At 43.9% G+C, this 26000-nt stretch overlaps 1 protein-coding gene across 2 annotated transcripts; it reads left to right on the top strand.

Annotated features, from left to right (window-relative positions):
- Nucleotides 1–2809: 2809 nt before the first annotated feature.
- Nucleotides 2810–24520, top strand: Depdc7 (DEP domain containing 7). 2 transcript variants are annotated; one of them, XM_059261039.1, is made up of 9 exons: nucleotides 2810–2945; nucleotides 14964–15354; nucleotides 17270–17397; nucleotides 18157–18346; nucleotides 21316–21527; nucleotides 22308–22450; nucleotides 22596–22721; nucleotides 22810–22888; nucleotides 24206–24520. In XM_059261039.1, exons 1-9 carry the CDS (start codon nucleotides 2873–2875, stop codon nucleotides 24397–24399), a joined length of 1536 nt encoding a protein of 511 aa, XP_059117022.1. In that variant the 5' UTR covers nucleotides 2810–2872; the 3' UTR covers nucleotides 24400–24520. The 2 variants fall into 2 exon arrangements, with proteins under 2 accessions (XP_059117022.1, XP_059117023.1); XM_059261040.1 differs by having other exon boundaries at nucleotides 24109–24323.
- The last annotated feature ends 1480 nt before the right edge of the window (nucleotides 24521–26000 follow it).

The raw sequence follows: 26000 nt of genomic DNA, 5'->3' as shown, positions 1-26000 counted from the left end.
GAGGTTGGGGGGATCTGCAATGAAGCACAGGGATGAACAGAAAATGTGGTATAATGGACTAGTAGTCTGTCTTAAAAGAAAAAAAAAAGGTGCTTGTCTTAGTTGGGGTGTCTATTGCTGTGATGAAGCACTGTGAACAAAAGCAGCTTGAGGAAGAAGTATATTTCATCTTCCAATCCATCACCCAAGAGGAATCAAGGCAGGAGCCAGGACCTACTGCAGAGTCTACAGAGTGCTCAAGAGGCTATGGAGGAGTGCTCAAGGTGGCAATCACCTGTAGTCTACGCTAGGCAGGAGACCGAGACAGGAGGATTGCTTAAGCCCAGAAATTCAAGGCCAATTTACACATGCCCTTTAATCCCAGCACTCTCAAGAGACAGAGGCAGGCAGATCCCTGTGAGTTGGAGGCTAACCTGGTCTACATAAAATTTCCAAGCTAACCAGAGCTACATTATGAAACCTTGTCTAAAATAAGCAAAAAAAGTAGCCACGTAGTAGTGGTACTAATCCTAGCACTAGGGAGGCAGAGGCATACAGATCTCTGGGAGTTTGAGGCCAGCCTGATCTACAAAGGGAGTTCCAGGACAGCTAGAGCTGTTAAACAGAGAAACCCTGTCTCAGAAAAAAATAATGTAAAATAAAAACCAGAAAACCTTTATGTTGAAAAAGAAATTATAATAAAATAAAACCTGCCTGAGGCTAGAGGTGAGGCTTAGTGGTACAGTAATTGTCAGCATATGCATCCCAAGGTTGGAGCCCCGGCTCTGCAAAAATAAACAAAACTACAGAAGAATTCCCCCTCCTCACACCATCACTGTTTTACATTGCTGGAAATAACATAAGATCGATCTCTCTCTCTCTCTCTCTCTCCCTCCCTCCCGCTCTCCCCCTCTTTCATTTTTTGGCTTATTTATTTATTTTGATTATATCCCAACCACAGTTTCTCTTCCTTCCTCTCCTCCCAGTCCCTTCCCCCAACAAGAGTTTTTTTTTTTAATATTCGTGCCAGAACAGAATAGATTAATGAATCATAAACTTTCTGTTCTGTTTTCTACCTCTTGACTGGTTCAGACAAGTTTGTTCTTAGACCAGTTTATAGCAAGTGAAGTTCTTCCCATAGGTTAGACATAACTGACTGGCTTGAGAAATAGCTAATGATGAAAGTGATCTTAAAGCATTCTGTACAAGGAATAAAAACACTCTTCAAGCCAGCCCTGGGTGGAATGTGCCTGTAATCCTAGCACTTGGGAGGCTAAGGCAGGAGAACATAAGTTTGAAGCTAGCTTGAGCTACACACACGGTGACTGCCAAGTCACCGCAGGTTATAGAGCAAATCCCTACCTCAAAACAAACAAATGGAGGCTGAATAATGATGCGTTTAATAAGTGCTACAAGTGCATTTAATAAGTGCTATAAATAGAGGGAAAATCTGTGCAGTGAAGGTGGGAAGGGGGTTAGGCTTCCCTGGGTACATTCAATGTAGATAGAAAATGCCAGTATTCTATGTAGGAGAGACAAGGTAGCACAAACTCGTGGGAAAGAAAAATGCCTCGGAATGACAAAATATATTAAAATCATCACTAGACTATCCTGCCTTTTCCAAAAGATCCAATGTTAGTATTTGCCAAGATTTGTTTTCCCAGGATGACTCAGTAGTTAGCTGAAGTTGTGCAACCATAGCCATGAAGACTTAAGTTCGGGTGTCTGCAGAGGCCAGAAGATGGCATCAGAAACCCTGGAGCTGGAGTTACGGACAGGTGGCTGTGAGCAGGTACGTGGGTACTGGGAACCGAACTCTGATTCTATGTTAGTGCAGCAAGAGTTCTTACCTGCTGAATCATCTCTCCAGTCCCCCAAAGGGGTGGGGCCCTAGAGAAAGGGCGATCAATGCCAGCCAGCGCATGCCTTTATTCCCAGCACTCAGGAGACAGAGGCAGCCAGAAATTCTCAAGTTCGTAGGCAGCCTGGTCTACAGAGCAAATTCAAGGCCAGCTAAGGGTATATAGTGAGACCCTGTCTTTCTTCAAAGGAAGAAAAGAAAAGTAAAAAAAGGGGGAGGGACTTGCATCCGTCAATTGGGTTAATGATCTCCTACATCATTCAACCTTGCCAATTTACCCCAGCATTGGGCCCCCGGTCTCCCTGCCTCAACTACCCAAGGTGCTTCCAGCAACAACCCTCTCCCTCCTCCCCCTGCAGCCTGCTCTCCCACTCTCCCCTTCCCGCAGCATGCCCCATGCTCACCAGACCCAGGGTTAATTTAGAATCAACACAGATTTCCTTGGCAGGCAGCCCCATGATCTTTGGTTGCTGCGGTCCTCTGACCTCTAGACATTGCTCTCCTGAGCCAGATAAGGCTTTGTTTGCTCTTTAGAGGGCCGGGATCTATGGAAAAAACTCGAAGCATTTATTATCGTGACACACTTGGAAGCATTTATGGTTCAAATCCTAAACTGAACGTCGGTTCAGGTAATCCTCATTAAAAAGCTCAGCCAACCTGGTCTTAATACTCGCAGGTGAGGGCACTGAGACCTGGAGCAGGGAGGCTCGGTCTGGGGCGAGGGTAGACCCCCGAGGGACACGTTTCGACCCAGCGGGTCTAGCCTCGGGCTAGTGCCGAGGAGCACTCGAAAGGCCGCGCCCCAAGAAGTACTTTTTACCTGGGCACGGCCCACCTTGAGTGGCCTGCGGCTTTTTGGAGTTCAGAGACCGCAGCTGGGAGCTGGCCGGGGGCACGTGACCCTCAGGGGGCGGAGCCCCTGGAGCCCCGCCCCTCCGCCGGGCCAGTTAACCCGGGGCTCCGGCGCGGGCGCGCAGTTTGCGGAGCGGCAGCAGCGGCGGCGTGGACCGGGGTGTCTGTCCCGCCGCGGTCATGGCCACGGTTCGGGAGAAGGCGGCGGCGCTGAACTTGTCGGCTCTGCACAGCCCGGCGCAGAGGCCTCCGGGTGGGTCGGAGGGCCGCGGCCGCGCGGGGCGGGCTGTGGGCGGGAGGCGCGCTCCGCGGGCTGGGCGGCCGCGAGGATCCGCTTTCTCCCCACGGGTGGGCAGCGAGCCACCCACCCCGCCGCAGCCACATCCCGGCATGTTAGGAACTTTCCCGACCTGAGCTCGCGGTGGGGCCCCGGGTGAGGCTCCACAGCCTGGCTTGTGACAAGCGCGGAATTTGGGATAGCTTCCTGCCCAGCTTCGGGAGCACGAACTCTGACTGCATGGTAGGACCGGAGATCGGTGGCTCCCCAGATTCGGAAGATGGAACATATGTTGTGTGAATTTAGCTCTTTCTGTACAAGCAGTGTCTCAGTGAATCCGCTTTATCCTTTTTTTCTTTCTTTGATAGTTACAAGGCTTTGGGAGGGAGACAAAGTTTTTGAATCACTGAGGGCGGGTTTAAGATCTTTGAACGGAATCAGCTAACCCGTCCTAAAATTCCGACCCTATCACATCTCTACTTCTGCAAATGGGGTGAATCGCATGACTTGGGATATTTGGCTTTGTCTGGATAAGGAACCACTTTCCCTCTTTCTGGAGCTGGAGAAATTGGCTTTCTACCAAAGCTTTTCATTTGTAAAACGCCAATTTGTGAAACAGTGATTCCTTCCTCTAGGTCAGATGAGTGCATCTCAGTGGCCCCACTATTGTGTTTGACTTACTAATTAATGCCCCACGTACTCTCCAAAAGGTTAATGATAATTTTGCTAGAGAACCACTTGTCAATTGTGCTTTCTCAGTGCAGATTATAAAGTGGTCCATATACGCCAGCTGTAGTGGATGGTGCACACCCTTCGCCCCAGCACGGGAGAGGCAGAGGCAGGCAGTTCTCTGAATTCCGAGTCAGCCTGGTCTACACAGCAAGTTCCAAGCCAGACAGAGTTACAAGATGAGACTGTATCAAAAACCAAAGCAAACAAAAAACTGACCATATTCTGCTTTCATCTAAAAGGCTTCAATCCTTCTGTCACTTGAAAGGACAGCTTTGGGCCCTCTCTGGTAAACGAGATTTCCAAATTCACCTACTTAAACATGAAGGTCTTTTCTCACAGCTGAAATGTAAGTTCTGGGCTTTAGACATTTGTGAACATGATTGTAGATGGTGAGGGGGAATACATTTTAAAACTGTGTAGAAGACTCTCGGAGGGAAGAGCTGACCTGTTGGCTAGCACGTTTTTATTAAAGGAAGACCGCTTCCTGTCCTCTGCACAAAGAATAGCGGGCTGAGGGGTCTGCTGCCTGTTCTCGTAGGTCTGAGAGCTGGAATTCCTGTTTGCCAATGTTTATTTACGCCTCTTCCAGCCTGGGCTGCTCTGTCACCATCCTTCTGAGCAAGGTAATGGGAGCCTAGGGTTTTGGTCCCGCGCCATTCCCTCTCTGTGTGCTCTGGCAAGCAGCTTTGTACTTCCCCCTTTCCAGGGATTAGTAACTCTTTCATACTCTCAATGGGCTATAAGCACAAGCAGGAACCTGATTTATGAGGAAGAAAAAGAGTTTTATGCTAATCTTCAGCCAGAACTTAAGACACCTGTCTTAATACAGCCCAACAAGAAAGCGGCATGTTATCTTGTTATCCCTTTATACTGTAACCCAAGTCTTCCAATTTGCCTGGTGTCACTTTTCCAGGGAGCTCAGAATACTTCCCAGATGCTTTCTCATTAATCTCTGAATTAAGTGGGGGCCAGTTCCTGCTTGTGTCGATGCTCTCTTAGAACATGTTAAAATCGTTCTTGTCAGTATTTTGTACCTACAGCCAGCCTTTACCGAGGCATCTGAGAGTCAGCTTCTCTCTGATGCCAGCTAGAAAACCAACCTTGGACTGTCAGAGGCATTATCCAGCAAAAGTGTTGCCGTATCCGTTTCTCTAGTATAGGAAAGTTCCCCATCTGGCCTCAGCCGCCCGGTTGTAATAGAAACGTCTTCGACTTTTACTGTTTTCGTGAAGTTTCAGTTATTGTCTGCTAACCATTTCTCTGAGTAATTTTTAAAGTATCTTTTAGATATATTTATTTAATGTGTGTTAGTCTTTTGCTTGTCATGTATGTCTGTGTGCCACATGTGTAACTGGTACCTTCAGAGGTTGGAAGAGGGCATTGAGTCCCCTGGAGTAGGAGTTACAGACAGCCTCGAGCTGTCGTGTGGGTGCTAAGAATTGAACCAGGATCCTCTGGAAGAGCAGTCAGTACTCTTAACCCCTGAGCCATCTCTCCAGCCCCAAGTAATTAATTTTTTATATGTGTAAGTGTTTTGCCTGCATATATGTTTGTATACCAAGTGTGTGCCTGGTGCCCAAGGAGGCCAGAAGATGCATAGGATCCTCTGGAACTGGAGTTACAGATGGTTGTAGCCACCGTGTGGGTTACAGGAGCTGAGACTGGGTTCTTTGCAAGAGCAGTGAGTGCTCTTAACCACGGAGCATCTCTCCAGCCTGAGTAATGATTTTAGAACTGCTATCAAGGGGCTGGAGAGATGAGTTAGCAGTTAAGAGGACATGCTTCTCTTCCAGAGGACTTGGGTTTGACTAACACCCTCATAAACTGTGAGTAACTCCAGTTCCATGGGATCCGACCTCCCCTTCTGGCCTCTGAAGTCACCAGGCATGTATATAGTGCACAGACATACATTCAGGCAAATACTTATAAAATAATGAAATAAAATTGAAAAAAAAAATAAGACTACCGTGGAAAAATAATTTTTCTGTGCTGGGGATCAAACTCAGGTCTTTATACATGCTTGCTGGACAAATATTTTTTTACTGAACGGCACCCCCATATCTTCAGTGGTGGTGGTGGTGTTGAAAGAACTATGTATGTGTGTGTCTAAGTTTGTGTGTGTCACATGAGAGCTGATGACTGCAGAGACCAGAAGAGTGTATCAGATCTTGTGGATCTGAATTATAGGTGGTTGTGAGCTGCCAGATGTGGGTTTTGGCAACTGGACTCCGGTCCTGAAAGAGTGGCAAGTGTTCTTAACGTCCGAGCCGTCTTTCCCGTCTTCCAGCTTTTTCTTTATTCATGGAGACAGGGTTTTCTGTTGTAGCTCAAACTCACCTCAAGCTGCACATCCTCTTCCCTCAGCCTCCTGAGTGTGCCAAGATTACGGGTGTGTGCCACCATGTTTGGGGAATTGTATTTCTTAAATAAAATTATCTTAAATCCTAAACGATTTAATGGTGATGCATGCTTTTAATCTTAGCACTAGGGAGGCAGAGGCAGGTGGAGTTCTGTGAGTTCAAGGCTGGCCAGGGCTGCATAGTGAGACCCTGTCAAAAAAAAAAAAAAAAGAAGTTAAATCCCCTGCTGTGTATCCCATGTTTTTTCAGTCTTTGACTGAATTTCTTTTGGAACTTGGCATCACTGTCCATGTGGAATATCTTCCATAAGTATGGTCCTTCTGAACTAACATACAAATATTGGCAGATGATTGTTAACCAAAAAAGGTCCTAATTTACCCAGATTTCTTTAATTGTGTTCTTTGTACGTTTTCTCTTCAGTGATCCTATGCAGGGTATTGTAACTATTGCACTGAGTTGTCATGTCTCCCTGGGCTCCTCTGGACACTGATGGTTTCCTCCCTGGTTTTAACTGGACATTACCGTTGTACACAGTTAGTCACATTAACATATATGATTGCCTCAGACGAGTGAGGTAGTTTGCCTGAGGTTAGATTTTAGTAAAGGGTGGACCCAAGAGTGAAACACAGGTCACTGGGACTCCCAGGTCCATGCTGTTTTACTCTGTATCTGCAGCATCTAGCACTGTGTCATGCCTTAACACAAGTTCCCAAACCTGAACAGTGTTTATTAACCCCAGGTTTCTTAACCCAGGCGCGGCTGACACTTTCGTTGTTGTGGGAACCATCCTGTGTATTGTAGGACTTTTAGCAGCATTTCTAGATGTCAGTAAGCCCCTTCCATCCCGTTGTGATAAATAAAAAAACATCTCCCAATAGGTCTGATGAGGATGCAAAATAATCCACTGAGAACCATTGGATTAACCTTTACAAATGGTTTTTAGTAGTTAGCAATCATCCACAACTAACAAATGTCCATTAACCAGTGTTAAAGCAATATTGAGACAACCCAAAACGCTGCTGAGTAATTGGAACTTCTATAACTGGAAGGAAACTTTAAAAATACTCACTAGCTCTATTTCTTAAAGTTTTATGGGAAGGAAAAAATCAGTTATTTCAATGACTTTTAAAAAGTTCAGTGCAAAGCTTTAGATTGAAAATGTAATTGCATGTTTACTTATAAGTAGTATAAGGGCATGGTGACACACACCTTTTTAATCCCAGCACTTGGGAGGCCAAGGCAGGCGATCTCTGTGAGTTCAAGGTCAGCCAGAGCTACATAGTGAGACCGTTTCAAGAGCAAACAAAACAAAACAAAAAGCATGTCTTCAGGAGTTCTGTGTGCATGTTGCCCGTCGGTCACAATCTGGTTTAGAATGTGTGTGTTGGTCTACTTGTGGGAGTTTGCATGGTTGGAGTTACTTTGTCCATAACTAGGTTTTCACAGTAAGGGCGAACTGCTGTTTTCATGGTTGATCCTGCGTGTCCCTTGTAATCTCTGAGTAAAGTACATCCCACCATGGCTAACTTATGAGTTGGCTTTAAATGGATTATTGGCTAATAGCTTTATTAATTACTATGTATTATTAAAAATGGTGATGATCAGTATTTCAAATAAATGACTAAAGGTCAGAATTATCTTGAAACTGAAACTTACTGTTAATTAAACGTTTAGGACTAGACAAGAGTTCCCATATCCGTGAAAACGAGTCTTGCCAAAGAGCTGTTATTGTTTTCCAGCAAATAAAAAATATTGTTTACTTGCCTAGATTTACTCTAGCACTTAGGATTGCAACCTGGGCGTGGTAGTTCAGGCCTGCACTTCACTCTGGAGGTGGAGGCAGGAGGATCAGGAATTCAAGCTAGCCTTAGTTAGCTTACGTAGAAAGTTTGAGGCCAACCTGGACTTCGTAAGTCAGTGTCTCAACAAAAACAAAAAGGCAGCGGACTGTAATGTTAGATACCTAGTTTAATTTCTGGGTTTGTATCCAGCAAGGTTCAGTGTGTTCCCGTGTTTTCTTTCTTTCTTACGGAACCGTCATTTGTTTGATATTCAGTGTTTGTATCTAAATGCTTGTAATTAGCAGTGTAGGCCTGAAACCAAGCTTAAATGCATTATTCAGCTGTTGAATAATGAGTGTTGAATGTTGGGTGGCAAAGGATCTTACCTACAGAGCTTAAATCTCTGTTTTTAGATTCATAGATTCCTCTGGTCATGATGTTTTTAAATTTTTAAATTATTTTTATTTCATATCTGTGGGTGTTTTACCTGCATGTAAGCCTGCATCATGTGTGTGTGTCAGCCCAGAAGGAGTCAGAGCCCCTGGAACTGGAGTTACAGAAGGTTGTGAGCTGCCCGGTAGGAAGAGTCGCCAGTGCTCTTAACCACTGAGCCTTCTCTCCAGCCCCGGCCGGCCACGATGTTTTAGAACACAGTTGACCAAATGTTAGAAAGCGTCAAGATGTAGAATTTTATTTATTTATTTTCATTTTCATTACATCATACAGGGTCTCACTGTAGCTCTGGTTGTCCTGGAGCTCAGAGATTGGCCTGTCTCTGCCTCGGCCTACCTTGGATCAAAGGTGTTCACAGTCCCTGGCTTCAAGATGTAGAATTTTCCTCTCTTGAAAAACAAAAACAAAAACCTTGGGAGGCAGAGGCTGGGAGATCTCTGTGAGTTCAAGGCCAGCTGGTCTACAGAGCGAGTTCTAGGACAGCCAGGGCTATTACAGAGAAACTGTCTCAAAAAAAAAAAAAAAAAAAAGAAAAGAAAAGAAAAGAAAAGAAAAAGAAAAAATGTAGAATTTTTGTGAGTTGTCCAGCTCATATGGTAGTGAGGCTTGAGGAAAGACTGAAGCGTCCCTTGTGACTGTTAGACTTACAAAACAATCACTGTGTACTTTTTCGTCTCTATATTCTGTGTGGAAATTACAGCAAGTCAGTTTATCCTGCTGACATTCATTTCGGTCTGGATGGATGATAAGCACCTTCCTACCCAGCATTGGGGATCTGTAGTCAACTGGTGAAGTCACCACTTAAGAAAACTGGTTATCCTGGTATGAGTTTTGGCACATTGGCTTGTCAAGTCCAAGGTACATTATGTATTGCTCTATCTGTATGAACATGAGCTTTGGGTCTGTGGGTGGCGATGCTTGAGGGGAAATATCCCGGAATGCAGTGTTTGAGAATTAATGGTCAGTGAGAACAGAGAGGACTTGAAAGGGCTGGCTTTTATCATGCATGGAGGACTCTGGAAACATTATGTGGCACACAGGTGCTGACCGCCCTGCTCTAATCTGTTCTTTAATCTTTCCTACAGTCTTATCCAACCTGTAAAACTTCCTGATTTCCCACATTTCAGTAGCAGGCTAATACGGGAAAGTTATTCCTCACTTCTTACTCAATTCCTGTGCATTCGCTTTCCCATGCTGTTCGTGCTGTGCGCCCCTCGCGGTCAGCATCCTTATTGTCTTATTAATTACAGATTAAGGACTTCAACTTACGTTTTAGGATTTATGTACTGACCTACTTTGTGGCCCAAGTGTTTTAAGTTTTGTGTCTTTAATGCTGTCTCTAGCCCAGGTGGGTGTGAGAACAGCACTTGTACACCAATTACTTAGGTCTGGAGAGTCGCTTGAACCCAGGAGTACTGGACCAGCCTGGGCAATATATTGAGACTTTGTCTTTAAAAAGAAAAGAAAATTACTGGCCTTAACGTCTGTTTCACTTAACATGAAAGACAGTCTGATCTCTCCAGGTTTGCTTCACTTACTTTCCTGTCTTCCTCCCATGTATAGTATATATTATAGAATTCACAATGCTCTGTTTAAGGGTGCTGCCTGCCAAGTGTTTGTAAATACTTTGGGAAAGGTTTCGTTAATCTTAAAACTGTTAAATTTGTTTCTCCTAATCTCTTGATTCTCTCGTTGTTTTACTTAATAGGAATCCCGAAGGAAAGATGAATTCTAATCCTGTATCTTGTGACCAGCTTCTCCTGAGACTGAGTCTCGGGTAGCCCAGGTTGTCTTTAACCTCTCTGCATATCTAAGGAGGACCTTGATTTTTGGTCCTCTTGCCTTCACCAGTGTGTGGGCTGACAGACAGGCAGGCTGTTGTGTGTGGAGTTACTTGCAGGAGTGTGGGTGGAGGATCACTTAAAGGAGCTAGGATGGAGGCAGCTGTAACCCTAACCCAGAAGTCCACCCCAGCTCACAGAGGCTGGAAATCTGGAGTTCACTGCACACGTGACCCAGCTTAGATGGTCTCTGCTTCTGCAGACGTCCTCAGTGCTTAGATAACCTCAGGGAGGGAAGAACCTGGTGAGTCTGGCCAGTTTCAGGGACTTCCCGAGACTTTTGAGTGGTTTACTTCCTCAGTTCTTTGTTGTTGTTGTTGTTGTTGTTGTTGTTGTTTTTCTTTTTTGAGACAGCGTTTCTCTGTGTAGCCTTGGCTGTCCTGGAACTAGCTCTGAAGAGCAGGCTGGCCTCGAACTCAGAGATTATGCCTGTAATCAGAGTTGTGCCCCACCACCACCCAGCTACTTCCTCAGTCTTAGGGAGCTTCCCTTTAGATCAGCAGTTCTCAACCTGTGGGTTTCAGCCCTTTGGGCAAACCTCTGTCTCTAAAGCGATTTACGTTATGATTTATAACAGTAGCAAAGTTACAGTTCTGAAGTCACAACAAAATAATTTTGTGGGTGGGGTCATCACAACATGAGGAACTGTGTTAAAGGGTCACACATTAGGAAGGGTGAGAACCACTGCTCTAGAACTTAATCTTAAGGAGCTTTGGACATAGATCTGCACCACCAAAGTGCTGGGTATCAAGCCCAGCGTTGTACATACCAGGCAAGCACTCTGCCAGCTGAGCTAAGTCCCATAACCAAATAATTAACTTATCTAAGTAAATATTAGGAAAACTAGTGTTTAATTACTATCTCTGTAATCCAGGACAAGTTTAATACACTGAACCTCAATTTTCTGAAGACAGAATGATTAATATTTTTCAGAGTCAGGTATCTGGGTTAAATTAGAGAAGACACAGTTTGTCGTGCCGTATGTACTCCAGTGTCAGGTATTATTGAAAATGATACAATAACATTTGAAGTCCACCTGCAATCTCAGAATTTGAGAAGCAGACAAGAGGATCATCAGTTCAAGACCAAGCTGCTGCTACATTAAGCCAGGCCAGCCTGGGCTACATTAAGCCTGGCGGTGGTGGCACACTCCTTTACACAGAGAAACCTTGTCTTGAAAAAAACCAAAAAAACCAAAAGCAACCAAACAAAAAACCTGACACAGAGACAAAACAACAACAACCCTGTCTCAAAAAAAGTTTGAAAGATTACAGAGCCAACATTAAGTTAATTTAAATCTCACTTTGATCTCATATTAGATAAATTAAGAACGTAGGGTGTTGGGCCTAGGGTGGTGGCCATACCTTTAATCCCAGCCCTTAGGAGGCAGAGGCGAGTGATCTCTGAGTTCAGGTCCAGCCTGGTCTATAAAGTGAGTTCCTGGACTACATAGGGACCCCCTGCCCTGCCTCACCTTATTCCCTCCCCAGAAGAAGGAAGGGGCGGCAGGAGCAGCTGTGGCTGCTGACACCTTTGCTCGTGTGCCTGTGGGAGTGCCGCTAACCCTGAGTTCTGGATTCCCATTCTCAGGTCCCTGAACACCGACCCTGGCTTTACTCAGCAGCAAACCCTAGACTGCTGTCAGTCTGGTTCTAGTTCACCGTTTCTCATCATTATCTCCACTGCACTCTGGAAACTGCTTACCTAATGTTCATGAGGCTGGCAACGGTTATTTCTCTGGTTTTCTACTATACTGAGAGTTACCTTAGTGTTTTTTGTTTGTTTGGTGTTGGGTTTTTTTTGTTTGTTTGTTTTGTTTTGAGATAGGGTCTCATTCTGTATCCTTGTCTGTCCTGGAACTCACTGTGTAAACCAGGCTGGCCTCCATCTCCCAGAGATCCACTTGCCTCTGCCTCCAGAGTGCTGGCTTTAAAGGCATACACCACCATGCCCAGCTATCTTCATTTTTAAATACAATTTTTAAAACTGAAAACAATCTCACCGATTATTTTGAACTAACATAATAATGGGTAGGTAATAAATTACTCATCGTTTGGTGTTGAAAACCTGCAAGTAAACAGAGGGATTTATATGTGTGCTATTAATTTTCACAGGAAAATGTGTTAGAGTTGCTAGCAGTTACGAAATTATACTCTGAAGTAATATAGTGTGGTGACTGAGTGTACTCCTTACACTTCAGCACAGCATGTAGATCCCAAATGATGAACTTAAAATGCATGGCCCTAGGGTATATTTGATGGCAAAGTGAATGCTGAGCATGTGCTACAGTACTCAATTCAATCCCTAGTACAACAGAAAAACAACTATTTCTCCATTGCATTAAAATGAGTTTTAAGGTAGGTGAGATGGCCCAGCCAGTCAAAGTGCCTGCCACCGAGCCTGATGGTCTGAGTTCCAGCCCAGAAACCACATGTTGGAAAGAGAACCAAGTGAGTTTTGCCAGTTGTCTTCCTCCCTCCACACACATGCCTTGGCATGCACATGCCCACACACAGAATGTTAAAAAAAAAAAACAACAACAAAAAAACCTTAACTGCGTTTTAATGTTCTTCAGGAGCTTGTCTTCTGTTCTCATCACGTGTATTCTCTTAAAAACGCAGGAAGAGGGGCTGGAGAGGGGACTCACGATGTGCATGCCGCTGCACAATCCTGAGGACTGGACTTTGGATCCCAGCAGGCTTGTAGCAAGCTGGGCATCCTGTGCCTGTCTCTGAGTGTGACCTTGTACACACGCAAGCGCATGCACACACACACACACACACACACACACACACACACACACACAGAGTTTATGTTTCCTTCCTCTCCACGCAGTGGTTCCTTTCATGGTCAGTCTCCTCATTCCTTACTTTTAAACCCTGAAGGGAAGTAGGAGTAACCCTCCTGCTTCTCTGCCAAGAGAATCCTGAACCCAAATGACGCAGTAGATTTAACAGAAGCAGGGGCTTAATTCGGACTGCTGAATTTCCAGAGGATCTTGAGAAGTGTAGCTCATCAGAGAGCACACACTGACTATAAAGAAGGGGTGGAGGGAGTGGGGAGAGCAGCGCCCGGTACTGAGCGGATGATTAACTAAGTAGCTGGGATCAGGTCCATCGGCTTCTTAAAACCCAAGGCCCATTTTCTTGCCCTTTGATTTCCCTTTTCTTCTGTGTGTTTTTGCCAAATAATGTTTCATGTAAGGAAAAATATCACGGGAAATTTTCTCAAAATTTCATTTGTTTTGTGTGTGTATGTGTGTGTAGGTCAGAGGACGGTTTGTGGTAGTCCGTTCTGTCCGTCTGCCCTGTGGGTTCTGGGGACTTAGTAGTCAGGCTTGGAGGAAGAACCTTTACCTGCTGCTGAGTCATCTTGCTGGCTTGGAAAGTTTCTTCTCTCACATTAAAAAACAAGACTTTTTTTTTTTTAATTTCTATTTTGTGCATGTGTGCATGCCCACGGAGCATACACATGGAGGTCAGAGGACAGCTCTCGGGAGGCAGCTTCCTCATTCCACCATGTTGGTTCCAGGGAGTAAACGCAGGCCGTTAGGTTTGGCAGCCATTGTCTTCACCCGCTGAGCCTCCCTGGCCTGACAGGAAAACTTTCAAAGCTCATTTTCCCGTTTTTGTGTCCGGCAAAAATCTTACTTTGTTTCTGTGTTCACCACCCCCCCCCATGTAATTTTTTTGTTTTTTTGTTTTTTTGTTTTTGTTTTTACATCCTGACCAAAGTCTCCCGACCCTACCCTCCTCCCGGTTCCTCTCTGCACACCCTTATCTTTTGCAGTGGTTAATAAACTCCTATTGTAACTTTACCCTGCTTACTAAGTATTTAAGTTAGAAGCCTGCAAAACAGGAAGCTTTAGAAATATTAGTTTGTTCTTGCAGCCTGTGAGAGAGAATGTGTGTGACTGTGAGTCAATTCCAGAGTGATTTCAGTATGCTTAGAAGTAGCACGCAACCTGTGAATACATTTTATATCTCAAATTCGAGATGCTCTCTGCCTCATGGGTTTGCTGCTGAAGACTGGATAATTGGATAATCTTGCATGTTGCTGGTGGTAGATGGTCTACCCACTTGATCTCACTTCCTACTGTGGCTCCCTCACCATGCCACCCTGGCCTTGCTGGCCTATCCTAGCAGAGTGCATGCCCCTGGGCCTTTAGATTTTCTGTTCTCTGTTCTTTCCCCTGGTATCTGTACAGCTCACTTCCTGGTTTTACTCAAGTCCCTGTTAGATGTAGCAATTGGAAAAGTGGCCCCTAGTTTTTCTGTCTTTGGTCTTTGTGATTTTTGTCTCTCCAGAGCTGGAGACTGAACCCAGGGAGACATACACGATAAATAAATGTAATAAAATAGCACTCTCTTACTCAGTTGCTGCTTCTCCACCCCCACCTGTGTGTGTCTGTCTGTCTCTCTCTTTCTTGACAGAGTCTCACTAGGTAGCCTAGGTTGGTCCCAAAGTTTGACCCTTCTGCCTTAGCCTCCTGAGTGCTGGTGTCCCAGGTGAGGCACCGATCCCGGAAGCTGTTTTCTTTTCAGCACTGACTGAGCATAATGTTTGGATCTGCCCATAGTGTCTTTAAATGTGAGAGCAGACTGGGCTTTGTTACTACTGTGCCTGCCACACAGGACAGCACTTGGTAGACAGCAGGCACTCAATTGTTAAATAAATTGCCACTGATAACAGTATTTCAATAACCTGCCCTTCACCTTATTCTGTATGGCCTTTGGAAATTGCTGCCTTCTGCTTAGGAATTGCGTAGACCTCATTACAAATGAGCCAAGTGCTAATGCCCAATTTCTCTGATTTTGCTCCTTTTAGGTCTCAGTGTGGCCCAGAAGCCCTTTGGAGCCACGTATGTGTGGAGCAGCATTATAAACACCCTTCAGACCCAAGTGGAGGTGAAGAAACGGAGGCACCACTTAAAACGGCACCACGACTGCTTCGTGGGCTCCGAGGCTGTGGACGTCATCTACGCTCACTTAACTCAGAACAAATTCTTCGGGGATGTCGAAATCCCTCGGGCCAAAGTGGTGAGAGTCTGTCAGGCACTCATGGACTACAAAGTATTTGAAGCGGTCCCAACCAGAGTCTTCGGGAAGGACAGAAAGCCTGCATTTGAAGATAGTAGTTGCAGCCTGTATAGGTTCACAACTCTGCCTACTCAGAACAGTCAACCAGGCAACGAGAACAAAGTGTGCCCACCTTCCAGGTGAGTCCCACCTTCCAGTGAGTCCTGCTCTTAGGGGATCGTGGGCGTATTAGCAGAATTGTTTTCTACTTTTTTTTAAAAGATTGTAAGTGAAGCCAGGAGGTGGTGGCACACGCCTTTAATCCCAGCACTCGGGAGGCAGAGGCAGGCAGATCTCTGTGAGTTCGAGGCCAGCCTGGTCTCCAAAGTGAGTTCCAGGAAAGGCGCAAAGCTACACAGAGAAACCCTGTCTCAAAAAACAAAACAAACAAACAAACAAACAAACACAAAAAGGTTGTAAGTGATAATTTTGACTACAATCTAAATGATGGTAAATTTAATAAAATATAGCAAAATGTTGATGTACTAGGCACATCCTAGACTGAATTTGTTTGTACTTGTATTTTGCAGGAACAGTCAACAAACTTTGTTTTTCTGTCTCAAGTTATAGTAACAGTGTAAAAAAATGGAAATTTGTATACAAAGTGGGATGAGAACAGAGAGAAAGGAAGGGCAGGGAGAGAGAGACACCAGCTCCTAGGGCATCCTCGGGATCTAGAAAGTGGTGGATACAGTGTGTGAGCGGTGAATGAGAGCTTTGTGTGACACCCTAAAGGATTTGTGTGCTTTTGGTCTGGGGTTTGTTTTGAAGTTTTGAGACAAGGTCTCCCTAAATGTCTCAGGCGTTCATGAATTCCTGAGCTCAAGCCAACCATCCCCCTACAGGTGTGCGCCACTGCTCTGGAATGGTAAGGAACTTGGGACTTGGTCATAATAGGTGTTGGGAAGGCCACGAAAGACGTTCAACAGGATGGAACCTTGTTTTAGAAAGGTCATTTGGGGCTGGAAATGGTGCTGCGTGGTTGGGGAGAACTAGGGAAGCAGTGTTGCAGGCTAGGGAAGATGAGGCTAACCAAACGTGGGGGAGGAAAGAGGGAGACCAGAGAGACGGTGGGACCAGTGACTGAAGTGAGCGCAGATGAGGAGTGCGTAGTGAGTTTATGACGTACAGAGCCCTGTCTTTTCCTTCATTGTTGGAGCGAAGCTGTAGAGACAGTGATCTGATGCTCTGGCTCAGCTCTGACCTTTGGGTATTGACTTTTCAAATATTTTTAAGTCTCTCAACAAAATGTATCTCTATAGACACAAGCAAAGGAAATAAGGTAAAGTAGAACGTGCTCCCCATTCTTCAAGTGCATCTTCATGCTTTGTTTGGAACCCTTGAGACCAAAAATGTATAGTAATTTGCAACGGTGATGATTTTAGAAAGGACCTTTTGTATATAAATATTATACAGTGCTGTTACGGTCTTTAACACTGTGTGGTAATGAAACATATTAATATTTCTGTGACAGAGGAATGTTCATACCAACTAGGAACCAAAGACCAATTTCAGGATTTTTTTTCTTTGGTGTTTGTTTTGAGATGGTCTCACTGTGGAGCCCAAGCTGACCCATAACTTGGTGTAGATAGCAACCCAGGCTCACAGTAAACTCAACATTCTCTCTCCTCTGCCTCTGGAGGGCTAGAATTACAAGTTTTACCATCAAGCCTGGCTCATGTTTGTTATGTTTTAAAATTGGTGATAAAATTGTAGTCATTGAGTTACACCTAAATAAAGGTCCCCAGGAGATTCTGTTTAGAGTGTTTGCACTTTAGAGCTGGGTGTAGTGGTACCTGCCTGTGATCCCTGGATCTGGCATGTGGGGGCCAGAGGTTCAAGAGTTCAGGGCCAGCTCCAGCTACATAGTGAGTTCGAGACCACTTGGACTGCAAGAGACCCTGACCCCCCCAAAAAGTAGAGAGAGTATGAGTGAGTGTGTTTGGATTGAGTAGAGACTCGAAAAGGATTTGCATTTATGTTCTGGTTTTGAAACAAGAGCTCTCTAGACACTGCAGCCCTCTAATCATTCCTGTGATTAAAACTTTATTTTAGATACTCAGATACATTATTTAAGTCACCTGATATCAAGTCGGACACTTTGGAGGACCTGTGGGAAAATCTGAGTTTAAAGCCTGCCAACTCCCCTCATATAAATATCTCTACCAGGCTGTCTCCTCAAGGTAAACTAATGATGCACAGTGAGAAATAGAAGTCTCAGTAGACACAGTTGTTGACGGTATTTCCTCCCAACCTTTATCTGAATTTTAATATCTAAGCAGAGAAAGAATATGCTGTGTGTTGAAGCTGTTTATGTTATGCTTCAACAGAAGTCTATTATCTTGAACAACACATCAGTGTTACAGCTCTTGAACACTGACTTTTGTCCATCAGCTGGCAGAGGTTCAAATCTAAAATGTTTTGCATGCAGATTCTTACTCAGTATATCCTCCCAGATGTTTCTTTTTCTACGATTTTATTAGGTTACATGAAAAATTAAAAATCATAAATAAAATTCTTATGTTCTTCCTTGTGGCCATGGAATGCAGCCTGATGATTTTGATTTCCACTTCCCCTCCCCCATCCTGGTTATGTGGAAAGCCTGAGCGGAATACTCTGCAGCCAATGGATTCAAATGAGTTTTGAGGCTGAATGAACCATTCTTTCTTCTAAAGCTCTTATTAACATGTTGTATGGCTTGATCTCTTATCTCTGACATACTGCTTTATATAGTACAAAGAATGACAAGAATTCCTGTTGTCCAGAGCCTGTTCTCCTACACTTTAAACAACTCTTGGATTGTCTTAAAAGAAAGCACTCATGAGTAAGGGTGGCCTGGTACCTCCTTTCTGCCACCAATTTAATAGACCTGCCTAGACAAATCCCGCAGTGAGCATGGAATAGCTGTTAATTGTTACCTCCTGCTTTGTTTTCCTGTGTAGTTATTAATGAAGTATGGCAAGAAGAGACGATTGGACGTCTACTACAACTTGTCGACCTTCCATTTCTTGACTCCTTACTCAAACAGCAAGAGGCTGTACCTAAAGTCCCTCAGTCTAAGAGACAGCCTGGCATGGTCAACACCACTAACTATCTGGACCGAGGGATTCTCAGGGCCTATGGTGACTCTCAGTATGTGTAAATAATATAATTATTTCAGATTGTTTGTGGGTAGAGTGCTTGCCCAGTGTGCAAAAAGCTCTGGGTTCAAGCCTTGCACTGATTAAAATTAGGTGTGGTGGCACACACCTGGGGTCCTAGCAGTTAGGCGGCAGAGGCAGAAGGATCAGCATTTAAGGTTTCCTTCAGCTGTGTAGCTAGTTTGAGGCCAGCTTGGGCTGCATGAGACCCTGTACTTGTAATCCCAACACTTGGGAGACAGAGGCAGGAAGCTCTGGCAGTTTGAGGCCAGTCAGGGCCTCATACATACTGAGACTGTGCTGTGGGATGGTCTGTATGTCAAATGTGTTGCTGATTGGTCAATAAATAAATCACTGATTGGCCAGTGGCCAGGCAGGAAGTATAGGCGGGACTAACAGAGAGGAGAATTGAGAGAACAGGAAGCTGAGTCAGGGAGACACTGCCAGCCGCCACCATGACAAGCCGCATGTGAAGACGCCGGTAAGCCATGAGCCACATGGCAAGGTATAGATTTATGGAAATGGATTAATTTAAGCTGTAAGAACAGTTAGCAAGAAGCCTGTAATGGCCATACAGTTTGTAACCAATATAAGTCTCTGTGTTTATTTGGTTGGGTCTGAGCGGCTGTGGGACTGGCAGGTGAGAGAGATTTGTCCTGACTGTGTGCTAGGCAGGAAAACTCTAGCTACAAGACTGTGTTTCAAAAAACTCTCTCTGTGTGTGAGTGTGTGAGTGTGTGTGTGTGTGTGTGTGTGTGTGAATATAAATCTCAAGATTTTAAGTCTTATAGTGCTAAGAGCAGACTGTTTTATGAGTTTCATGTTCCTCATAACTTGGAATATTCTTCTAAGGAAAATTATAAAAGATCAAAATAGCTTCTGTGATTTCAGTTGATTTAATGTGTAATTATTTTGCCTCAGTAGGTAGTGTTCCAGTCCAGTTAAGGAGATGGACATGGTTAAGGAGTACAACTTACTTTTTTGGTTCTTCCTAGCTCTGCGTTTCAACACACTATTAAAATATGAATAGTTGAATGCTAACAGATAGTATTAAAGAGCCCAGTGAGGTGGCTGCCACCGCATTAATCCCAGCACTCAGGAGACAGAGGCAGGTAGATCTCTGTGTTCCAGGCCAGCCTGGTCCACATAGTGTGTTCCATGACAGCTAGGTTTCATAGAGAAACCCTGTCTGGAAAAAACAATTTTTTTTTTTTTTTTTTTTTTTTTTTTTTTTTTTTTTGGTTTTTCGAGACAAGGTTTCTCTGTGTAGCTTTGCGCCTTTCCTGAAACTCACTTGGTAGCCCAGGCTGGCCTCGAACTCACAGAGATCCGCCTGGCTCTGCCTCCCGAGTGCTGGGATTAAAGGCGTGCGCCACCACCGCCCGGCAACAATTTTTAAAAAAATAAAAATTTAAGGCTTAAAGTCTTAGATGAAAGTGTTGATCTTAATTTAGCATGCTAACTCTTAAGTTCTGCATATATAATAGGAAGTTGATTCTACATGTTTGTGTTTCTATAACCTAAAGCAATGTGGAAATATATATATATGTATATTATACATATATATGTATATTATACATATAATTTTGTTTGTTTTGTTTTTCAAGACAGAGTTTTCTTTGTGTAGCCTTGGCTTGGTAGCCTTGGCTTGTCCCAGAACTAGCTTGTTGACCAGACTGGCCTTGAACTCATAGAGATCTGCCTGTCTCTGCCTCCTGAGTGCTGGGATTGAAGGCATGCACCACCATGGCTTGGTGGAAATATTTTTATAATTACCTAAATATTCAGAATTTGTGCTAGAAATGACCTTAAAGATAATCTAGCTTCATCTTTTTATAAATCCTAGCTGTCTCAAGTCTATGGCAGTAGAGGACATATAACAAATTTATTGGAACACAGCATTTTCTGACTGGGGATGTAGCTCAACTGGTAGAGTGTTTGCCTCCCATATATGAAACCCTGGGTTTAATCTCCAGTGCCACATAACAGTAGCAAGTGCCTGTGGTCCAAGCACTCAGGAGGATCAAAAGTACGCCATCATCCTTACCTACATAGTGAGTTGAAGGGCAGCCTGGGCCACAAGAGACCCTAATCTCAAAAAGAAGAACATTTTACCCATTGATTTAATTGTTTTGAAATGCTGTCTTTTATTGTATTCTGTCCTAGCTAAAGCCTGAGATAACACATCATACATGTGGCTCTGAAGTTAGCAACATTGTATGGTAGAATTACAGCTTTAAGAGTCAGTCTGAAACGAGATGTCAGTGGTGTCAGACATCTGTAATCCTAGCACTATGGAGAATCAAGATTGGGTATTGTCGGACTTTCTTTTGGGACCACCAGCTCCCCAATAATTACACGGTGACTTCTTACTAATTATGAAAGCTTGGCCTTTAGCTTAGGCTTGTACCCATCTAGCTCTTATAACTTAAATTAACCTGTTTCTATGAATCTACATTCTGCCTCATGGCTTTTTACCTCCTCCATTCTGTATGTTCGACTCCCTCCATGTCTCCCTGGCGTCTCCTACCACGCCAGATTCTAACCCCGAGTTCCTCTCTCTGCCTGGAAGTACTGCCTATTCTCTCCTGCCTGGTTATTGGCCATTCAGCTCTTTATTAAATTAATCAGATACCTTAGGCAGGCAAGGTGAAATATAGACACATCTTCATGCAATGTGAATAAATATCTCACAACAGTTGAGAGTTCCGGATTAAGTTTTAATTTTGATGACCTTCACATCCTTATTGTAGTAGATATTTTTACACACAAGGAAAATGCAATTTAGCTAATTTCTTTGACCTGTCATACACAATTTAGGAATATAACAAATGATTTTACTGTATTTAAGTATGGAAAAATTTATCCTGATGGCAAGCATGAACTATCTTGGGAATTAGATACTATGTGTCTATGTGTTCTCTTTGCATTTTAAAATAACTCTCCTCTCCCTTGCTCTAGGGAAGATGAATGGATCTCTGCAGCCATCGACTGCTTGGAGTATCTTCCTGACCAGATGGTTGTGGACATAAGCAGAAATTTTCCTGAGCAACCAGACAGAACAGACTTAGTGAAGGAACTTCTGTTCGATGCTATTAGCAAATATTATAGCACTAGGGAGCCTCTGTTAAATCACCTGTGTGACGTCCATAATGGAATAGCGGAGCTCCTAGGTGAGTGAGCTCTGACCACAGAGACCAAAGTTAATTGTCCTCAACGTGAACCAAAATAGAACCCTGGAAAGCTGGGAGGGGATCTGGGCTAGTCTTAGAGAATATACCGAACACATCTAGGGCTCCCTCTGAGACCGTAGCCACTCTAGGAGGGAACGTGGCTGCCTCAGGACACGGCTGTCATTTGCTGTAAGCTTAGGCAGGAGCTGCAGTTCTCGTTTTAGGAGGGTTGCCAGCCTGGCCCTGCAGCCTGTCAGAAGGGCGGCGCTCTGCTCTCCAATCTGCGTGGTCCTGCTGTTTCTCGGGGATTTTGAAAACAAAGTCAGAGTCCCTTCTAGTTTTCTCAGTACACTTATCAGCATTCTACACACAGTACACTTTCAGAGTGTGCTCATGGGAAACAGTGGGAATGTAAGAAGCCAAGAGTCAGATTCAACACCAGAAGACAGTCTGTGACAAGGGCCTAGAGTATCAATTGCTGATTTGAGAGCAGGCTGTCTGTATGGTGTTGGTCATTCATTTTATTTTATTTTTTGAAATTGCACTTATTTGAGAGTGTATGTGCATTGTCCACCTGCATACATAGCATATGTGTGGAGGTCAGAGGACAGCCTGCCGGAGTTGGTTCTCTCCTGGTTTCATTCCCACTTTGTTGTTTGGTTTTTGCTTTTGGAAATAACTTTGAGGAAGTGTGCTACTTAGCATAAAGTGTAACAAGCTTTGTTCATCTTAGTAGAGTTTTATTTGGTCAATGAAGCATTTGTTTTCTTTCGGCTGAAGTAAATGGGAAGACAGAAATAGCATTAGAAGCTACTCAGCTGTTTCTGAAGCTTCTGGATTCCCAAAATAGAGAAGAATTTAGAAGACTGCTGTACTTCATGGCTGTCGCAGCGCATCCTTCTGAATTTAAGTTACAGGAAGAAGTAAGTCTGTTGTTAAATGTCAGTTGTATGCAGTGTCTGCAGCACCCGGATGCTGCAGTGGGAGGCAGCTCTCCCTATTTGCTCTCCTCTTAGCACTAGCTTTAGCTTTCAGTCTGTGCCGTGCGGCCTGTTCTTGTGCTTACAGAGTGACAATCGGATGGTTGTGAAAAGGGTGTTCTCCAAAGCTGTCGTCAACAATAAACACTTATCCAAAGGCAAAACTGATCTCCTCGTACTCTTCCTAATGGATCACCAAAAAGATGTTTTCAAGGTCAGACACCGACCGTAAGGCTTATTCATGCTTATTTGTAACAGATCTAAATGCACTCAAATAATGCCCTGTGTCCCTTCTTCCTAAGATTCCTGGAACACTACATAAAATTGTGAGTGTTAAGCTTCTGGCCATACAAAAAGGAAGAGATCCTAATAAAGACACAGGTAATTTAAGACTATTGTCTGCATGGTCCTTTTTTTTTTTTTTTTTCTTTTTCTTTTTTTTCTTTTTTTTCTTTTTTTTTTTTTTAATTTAAAGCACGAGCTCATTGTAGCCCAGGCTGGCCATGGCTATGTAGCCACAGATGACCTTGACGTCCTGGTCCTCCTGCCTCCACCTTCCAAGTGCTGGGACCACAGGTGTATGAGGCCACTCCCAATTTAATGTTTCATCATTCTAAAGACAAGTCCGTAGTGCTGGCTTGAAAGTATTTTGCTATGATTAGTTTCAACTAAATAATTTGAAACATTCCCCTCAATTTTTTAGGCTTAGCAGAGTTCTTCCTGAGCTAAAACAACTTCAGATTCTTTTTTCTTGTCTATTTTAAAACCTTTAAAAGTCACATTTGCTTATTCTCTCTCTCTCTCTCTCTCTCTCTCTCTCTCTCTCTCTCTCTCTCATCTGTGTGTGGAGGTCAGAGGACAACGTTCAGGAGTTGATTCTCTGTTTCCACTATAAGGGTCACAAGCATTGAACTCAGAACATCGGCCTCAGAGGCCTTTCCCATGAGCCATCTCATAGGCTAGCATAAAACATCTTTGTTATTGTTGTTTTTGCTCTTTTGGGAGGCCCACAACCCAGCTCCCAAATAAATCACACACAAAGACATATTCCTACTTATAAATGCCTGGCCTTAGCTTGGCTTATTTCTTGCCAGCTTTTCTTTACTTAAATTATCCCATCTACCTTTTGCATCTGGGCTTTTCTCATTCTCTTACTTTTGTAAATCTTACTCTTATTCCGTGGGTGGCTGGGTGGCTGCCCCCTGGAGTTCTCCTCCTTCTCTGGCTACTTCTCTTTTCTTTGTTCTCCTCCCAGATTTCTCCTTCTGTGTATTCTGCCTGCCAGCCCCGCCTATCCTTTCTCCTGCCTCACTATTGGCCATTCAGCTCTTTATTAGACCATCAGCGGTTTTAGACAGGCACAGTAACACAGCTTCACGGAGTTAAACAAAAGTAACATACCTTAAAATAATATTCTACAACATATCTTGATTGCTGGGTAGTGGTGCACACCTTTAATCCCAGCACTCGGGAGGCAGAGGCAGGTAGATCTCTCTGAGTTCGAGGCCAGCCTGGGCTACACAGAGAAACCCTGTCTTGAAAAAGAAAAAATAGGCCTTGATCAAGGTTATTCTTACCATCCTCTTTGATTTATTTTATAGAATGTCAAAGGAAAAGAAAAGAAACTACTGCGTGATTTTTCTAGTTGAGTGTGGGAATAGAGTCATTAACTGGAACTTCTTGCTTTTAAACCTTAAGGCTATATTTATTGCCAGAGAATTGATGAAAGTGACTATTCTAGCAGTGCTCAGAAGAAAACCAAAGACGAACTGTTGAACTTACTCAAGACTATTGATGAGGATTCAAAACTCTCTGCCAGAGAGAAGAAGAAACTGCTGGGCCAGTTCCATAAGACTCATCCAGACATCTTCAATGAGTATTTTGGAGACTGAACTTCTAATGTCTGTGTGTATGTGCACTCTGTATTTTAAGGACAAATTATGTAGCCTAAAGATATTTTTAGCTTGGATGTCTAAATATGAAGTTGTACTTAATAAAAATTTTATACTCGTATGTGTCAAAAAACCATTACTCAAATGATATATTGATGTTAAGGACTAGATGAGTCCTTAAGGAGAGTTGATTTACAATTATTATGTTGAATTTATATAGAAAATCAGGGATTTAGAGGATATGACAGTAATATATTTATGTAAGAAAGTACTGGGGCTAGAGAGATGGCTCAGCAGTTAAGAGCACTTGTTGCTCTTGTAGAAGACCTGGGTTTGGGTCCCAGCACCTACATGGTGGCTCACAACCATATGTAACTCTGGTCTCAGGGGACCCAGTGCCCTCTTCTGACCTCTGTGGGCAATGTACGCACACAGTACATCTACATCCTCATTCATATAAAATAAACACATCTAATAATAAAAGTATTCAACAAGAAGTCTACATATCAGTAGGGATATGTTTCTGTTTTTAGTTTTCATTTTTTTGAGACAGGATAATGGTGGTAGGAAATGGCCCCCAAGGGGAGTGGCACTATTAGGGGGTGTGGCTTTATTGGAGCAGGTATGCTCTTGTTGGAGGAAGTGTGTCACTATGGAAGCAGGCTTTGAGGTCTCATGTATGCTCAAGTTTTGCTCAGTGTGATACTCAGAGCACTTCTTGTTACCTGCAAGATGTAGGACTCTCAGCTCCTTCTCCAGCACCATGTCCTACCATGATGATAATGGACTGAACCTCTGAACTGTGAGTGAGCTACTCTAATTAAATGTTTTCCTTTATAAGAGTTGCCATGGCTCAGTGGGTAAAGACACCTGCCACCAAGCCTAAGGAACCGAGTTCGATCCTTGGGACCCACATGGTAGAAGGAGAGAATGTCTGTAAGTTTCCCTCTGACCACATACGTGTTGTGGCACAGGTGCCCCCACACGTAACACATACCCACCCACACATACAAAAATCAATGTAATGGGAAATGTTTTAAAGTGGTAGGGAAAACTTGAAGACTGCCCCAATCTGCTGGCATACTGTGAGTGATCTCCCTTAATAGCAGCTAGTCTTCCAACAGAAGGCTGAGGACGATAATATATATGATACCAGTTATCTTAGGAAAGCCAGGTTTTGGGCACATGTAAGAAAAAGAGGCACCTTTAGAAGCGGTGAAAGAAAGAGATCGTGACTTCAGTGTGAGAGGAAGTTTGCAGAAGGAGGCTACTGAAACTGGAGAGGAGGATCCACATGTTGGCGGAGCAGCTGCACACTATCTGGCTTGCAGTCTTGGTTTTGCGCATAATTAAAGCATGATTCTTTGGCTCCCAGAACAACTAACACCTTCAGGAAAAGACAGGAGCATGATCCATTTGCTTCTGCCTCCCAAGTACTAGGATTAAAGACTTTTACCACCATGCCTGGCTCGTTCACGTGTGTGTGTGTGTGTGTGTGTGTGTGTGTGTGTGTGTGTGCGTTTTGCCTGCATGTATGTCTGTGCATAATGTGTATGTGTGTATGTATGTGTGTGTGTGTGTGTGTGGTACCCACCAAGGTC

This window comes from Peromyscus eremicus, chromosome 4, assembly GCF_949786415.1.
Source record: "Peromyscus eremicus chromosome 4, PerEre_H2_v1, whole genome shotgun sequence".
NCBI lineage: Eukaryota > Metazoa > Chordata > Mammalia > Rodentia > Cricetidae > Peromyscus > Peromyscus eremicus.
The sequence above is the reverse complement of the archived record's forward strand: the minus strand, read 5'-3'. Positions and strand labels throughout refer to the sequence as shown.